General features: G+C 50.7%; 1 protein-coding gene across 1 annotated transcript; it reads right to left on the bottom strand.

Annotated features, from left to right (window-relative positions):
• Positions 1 to 736: 736 nt before the first annotated feature.
• Positions 737 to 1,318, bottom strand: LOC116893391 (interferon alpha-C-like). Its single transcript, XM_032895203.1, has one exon. The coding sequence runs from the start codon at positions 1,316 to 1,318 to the stop codon at positions 737 to 739; it is 582 nt and encodes a 193-aa protein (XP_032751094.1).
• Between the last annotated feature and the right edge of the window lie 4,274 nt (positions 1,319 to 5,592).

Genomic DNA, 5,592 nt, shown 5'->3' with positions numbered 1-5,592 from the left:
TAAGAGGACAGGATGGTCCTTCACTCTCCACCTGCTGACCTTTGTCCTTTTCCTGGGTTAACTCAGAGTTTTTCCTGCTTCTCAGGAGGCAGACAGAGGAGGGAACTCCCCATCTCTCATTAGAGCCTCAGGGGCCTCCCTGCTCACCAGGTTTCCACTGTCAGGCTGGACACAGCACTGGTGTCTGTACTCTCACAACACTAGCACTAAGAGTATAGCCAACGGACAGGTCTGGTGGTGTCTGGGACACTGTAAGCTCTATGTTCTGCTGAGCTGGGCTGACCCCTGCCTTCGTTGTCAGGTACAAATCGTCAGCAGGAAGCCGTGTGCCTGCAAGCTGACCGGGACCTGAGGGCGTTATGTATTTCCGACTGGAGGTACACATATCCCTGGTGTCAGAGGTGCGAACCAGTGGGCATGATCTGGGAGACACACTACAGAAGTTCTTACTGCAAGAATCACCATTTTCCAACTCCCATGGCACATGGACACCTCCCACCTGCGATTAAAACTTGTCGAGATAAACTGAAATCATCAATTTATTTAGAGACCAACTGAAATGCAAAACCTTCTCTTTTTCTTCAAACATTCAGAGTGTGTGGTGTACAATATGATTGGTGCTGGGCCAGCCGGGTAAGACATCAAGGATCGCGGTTCTTTTTCGATGTAGACAAATTTCATCCGGTGCTGAATCCGAATCTGTGTGTCGGCTCTGAGTTGAGAAAGCAGCCTGGGGTCATGAGAGCAGAGTTGTCTGCAGGGAACTTCTCCTCTTCCTGGGGCTCCTTCTCCCAGACAGTGGGAATGTGGAAAGGGCCCCTTGCATTTCTACTCGGATGATCTCCCAGGCGCAAGGCTTGTGGGTCTTCACCTTCAGATAGTGGAAGATTCCTAGGAAGTAGGTGCAGATGGCCAGGGCAAAGGGCAGTGGACAGGACTGGTCCTGCTCTCTTGTCCTGTCTAGCACTTTCAGCTCTCTGGACAGGCTGTGTAGCAGTCGCCCAAGCGCCCTCTCTGACCAGGCATCTCTGCTGGTTTCAGTGCCAAAGAGGTCGAGGCTCAGCCTGAGCACCTGCGAGTAGCAACTGGTGGCTTCTTTCAGCTTCACCTGAGTGATGGGTCCTTTCTTCCAGGGACATCGGAAATGGGTTCTGTCCCGCAGGCACTGGTGGCCCGGTATGCTTTTCAGCTCCCCAAAGAAGGGCGCAGTTTCGCGGCGCAGCAGGGGCAGGCTCCCAGACGCACCCCAATCAAGTGAGCTGTCCTGGCTGCAGCTCAGCATCACCCCTCCCACCAGGAATAGATGCACAGGCTGCATTCTGGAGCGTTACGATTGCGAGCTCGCCTGCAGAGGGCGAACGAGAGCAAGGCGACCTTTCCATTGAGCTGGAGTTTGTGCTGCTTTAATAGTTCACTGGTAGCTCTTGTGCTTTGGCTGACTGTGCTGGGAGGAAGGCTCCTTCTGAGTCTGAGAGCGCCAGAGAGCGCGGCCGCCAGAGCACAGCAGGGCACAGCGGACGCTGTTCGCCCAGTCCGCGCGCCACGCCGGACAGAGGTTGAGGGTCTCCTGCCCCTCTCCCGGCCCCCTTCATCAACCGGGTTGTAGGATTTCGGCCGATCGATCGCGGCCTGAAAATTGAACCCAGACGGAATTTGTTGGCCAGAGGACCGATTTGGGGGCAACTGTGAAGGCTCCGAAGCACAGAGCGCACCGTTTGCCTTTGATTTGCTTTTCCTTGGTTTCTTTTCGTTTGGTTTGCTGTGCATCTCGGTTTGTTTGGGTCGACAGACTCTACCAGCTCTCAGCCAGGAGCAGAGAAAGAGGAAGTGGAGTTGGCAATGAGGAGAGCTGGTCCCCAACAGGAAGAGGGTTCCAGAGAGGCTACAGTATGATCTTCTTGCCCCTCTCCTCTCAGAGCTCTGCTGACCTCAGTGCCCAGTTGGACCTCAACCGGGAAGTTGGCTCTCCTCCTCGCCCCTCCTGGGCAGGACCCTCCCCGTTTCCTTTGCTGGAACCTCACCCTCCCCCAAAAGCATTTTCTGGCTGATGGCCTCCTGTCAGCCCCAAAGTGCTTCAGTGAAATGTGCCTGCCTGTCTCTGCTCCTTGTGAGATCTACTCTCCCTCTGTGAGTAAACACACGTTTTCTCTCCAGTTGTGAATTCGTTTGCTGTCTTCTTCTTTTCAGCTTCCTTTGGGTATTTCTTTGACTAGACCGTGTGGGTTTTGAGAGGTTTGCTTTCATTACCCACTACCACAGGCCCACCCAATCCCAGGCAGTCTATGTAATTCAATGTCATTCATTTTTCCCTTGGAGACTAAAGAAAGATGGCTAAATGTGTTGGTCTTGTTTGGGGGTTTGATCTTTTGAATTGCGTTGTCATGATGAAATATTTGCCCCCAAACCAGGCTTGGTACCGAGAAAAAGGGAATCTGCACCTACAGTGGGACTTAACTTCTTGATTTAGTGCTATTGGTTAACTGCAGTTGTTGCCCACAGCCAACAGCCGGACAGAAGAGCCACAGATCGGGTGTGGGGTCCAGGAGACAGAGCCAGGTGGAGAGAGATGATTTCACGGGCAATAATCATAGAATAAAGGCCATGGAGGCTGGCAGATAGGAGTTAAGAGCAGCTCAGAGTGAAGGAGAACTGCACATTAGAGCGTGGGATTATTGGCTTGAAATACGGATAATAAGACAGAGGTTAGATATCTGAACAGATCTGGTGCTGCTAAAGGCTTTGATAAACTAAAGGTCTCCTTTGACTTTTCTTGGGATGGAATCATCAAAGGAGGACAGAAGCTCCCAAATGGTATTGAATATTTTTCCGTGTCTGCTCTGAGTGGAGGCTGGCAGCAAGCTATCCAGTCAGCTGAGACTCCTGCATGGGGCTTCTTCCCTTCATGGACCTACTTTTCCCAGGCACCGGGAAGGAAGGAAGGGACTCAGGAGCAGAGTAGAGAGGTCTTTGGGGGCTGTTCACCCCGTTTGAGGGAAAAAGTGGATTTTCTTTGAGGGCTCTCCCCTCCCACCATGCAATAAATTAAACAAAGGCAGGTCAGACTTCTTATTCCTGGATCAGTGTCTTGAATTCCTACCTCATAGAAAAAGACAGAAACTGGTTTCTGAGAGATATGAAGTATAACCCGTAGAACTCTGAAGGGTGTTTTCACAGAAAGCCACATTTTCAAACAGCTGCAGCACATGCCCAAGTCCCACAAGGCAATAAAACCTGACAGGATAACTTTGCTTCATTAGTTCATCCAGAAAACTCTTAAGAGCAGCACTCAGTGCTTTTCTTGGAACCTTTCACCACACCTACTGTTCAAGGCGATTCTTGAAATGTAAAAAAGGGAGAAAAAAGAAAGATAGGAAGCGATCTCTCTCTCTGTCTCTCTCTGTCTCTCTCTGTCTCTCTGTCTCTCTGTCTCTCTGTCTCTCTCTCTCTTCTGTTCAATGCAGAGCCATGCTATTCAGTGCTAACTCTGAATGTCTATGTCTGCTTGCGTTCAGGCAGAAAGCATGCTGTCCTGTCAGTAGAGATTCCTGCAGGGAGCAGCCTCTCTTCTCGGGCATTCTAGTCCAGGCACTGGGAACTCAGAGAGGGCCATTCCATTTGTGCAGTGATCTTGCAGGAGCAACGTCTGTATTCTATATGGTATGTGTAAGTGGCCTTGGCAAATTTTGGTGGGCAGGACAGGCCCTGCTCTGTTACTCCCTCTATGTCTTCCGGTTTATTCACCAAAACCAGTGCCCAAGGGCCTTCTCTGACCAAGCTGTCCTGCTGGTCTTTGTTGGATGGAAGAAGAGGATCTGCCTGGGCATCTGCATGTAGCAATGGGTGGCCTCTTTAGGCTTCTTCTGAATGAATGGTCCTTTCTTCCAGGGACATCGTAAACTGGTTCTGTCCTGCAGGCACTGTTGACTGGGCAGACTTTTCTGCTCACCTAAGAATAGTTCAATTTTGCAGCTCCAAGATGCAAGCCAATCAATTGAGTGGGCTGTTCTGCAATTCAGCATCGCCCCTCCCACCAGGAACAGAGGCAGAGGCAGCATGCTGAAGCGTGAGTATTGCGGAGCTCGCCTGCAGGGGGCGAACAATAGCAAGAAACCTCCTCCATTGAGCAAGGGGTTTTGCTGCTTCAATGGTTCACTGACAAATAGAGGCAGGTGCTCTGAGCCAGCCACTGGACTGAGCTTGGTGACTCTAAGGGAGGAGTTAGTGAAAGGACTAAAAGAGCCTGATAGTCTCAGGGGCCTCTGTGGTATCCAGTTCCAGATTGTTCATAGCAGGGTTATCTGTACTCACACACCACCAGAGCCAAGAGAGAAGCCAAGGGACAGGTGTGGTTGTTTCTGGCAAGAGGTAAGAGATTTGTCTGTTTAGCTCTGTTGGTCCCAGGCTTCACTGTCTCGTTCCAATTACCAGGAGGAAGCTGTGTGTCTGCAAGTTAACCGGGACATAAGGGTCTTAACTATTTTTCCTTTGGAGTTCCAAATTTCCCTGGTGGTTGGCAGGAGGGTCAGTGGACATGGGTTTGGGGAGACACACTACCACTTTACTTGATAAAGCCCTATTAAATCAGGAAGCCAGCCAGGCACTAGGGTTTTGGTTTCAGCTCACCCTCCTCTCCTCTCACTCTCTGCAAAGCCTAATGTTCCCTGTGACAAAGCTTCTACCCCAAGGTGTGGGTCTCATCTGACTGCCACTCCAGAGAGCTCAGCTAGTTCTTCAGAAGAAGTGTGTGCAGGTAAAGGTTCAGGCATTGCAGCCTTACCTACCTACACGGGAGGTTGCAGGATCCTTCTGCTCACCTTTTCCATTCCTTCCACTTCCATTCATCCCAGATGGGCTACACGGTGTGTGCCTCAACCCGAGACATTGGCTGATAGCCAGTCTCCAGGCAAGAGCCAATTCTCAGGCCCTCCCAGTTCCTGAGAGGTGGAGCCCAAAACTCAGAAGGATGGACATCCCAGCAGCCCCACAGAGAAGAGGAGAGTGCAGCACTTCAGGGGCTGAGAGCTACTGCAGAAGGAGACCGCCCTGCTCAGCGGCCCTGTCTTTTTCCCAGCCCACTTTTTGGCTATGGGAGGGGACTAGTGACAGTTTCCTTGGTGACACTAGGCTTCAGCAGAGGTAAAGAACCTAGAAGGCTGTCCTAGAAGGAATCTGTGTAATCACCATTTGGATTAAATTCACAGTACCTCCAGACGAGGAACAGGAGCATAAACAAAACTTCCAAACAAGGTAATAAACAGTCCTTTACCCTTAATTTAGTTGTACATACTGGGGGTGGTGTTGGGGTTAAGAGCCACGGGAACTTTCTAGAAGGCCCCTGCTAAGAATACAGCCAGGTGCCACAACTTTGAAGGCACTCCCTGAGCCACGTGTTGATAGCACATGGGCTTTTTCTAGCTGGATGTTATTTTGAGACTCTGGATTGTTTGGAGATGGTGGTGGGGCTTCAATAATGTGCAAATATGATAGTGTGTTAGTTTCAGTAGAAAGGAGTGGTGTGTGGGTTCCTTCAACACTTGGTGGTTTTCTGTCTTTGTGTCAACATTTGGGACCTTGGAAGAGACTTGGACCTGA

Source organism: Rattus rattus, chromosome 1 (genome assembly GCF_011064425.1).
Source record: "Rattus rattus isolate New Zealand chromosome 1, Rrattus_CSIRO_v1, whole genome shotgun sequence".
NCBI lineage: Eukaryota > Metazoa > Chordata > Mammalia > Rodentia > Muridae > Rattus > Rattus rattus.
This window is presented reverse-complemented; position numbering and strand designations above follow the sequence as displayed.

Excerpts from the sequence above, each read along its gene's own strand:
- LOC116893391 (XM_032895203.1), bottom strand. The coding sequence starts at position 1,318 with ATGCAGCCTGTGCATCTATTCCTGGTGGGAGGGGTGATGCTGAGCTGC.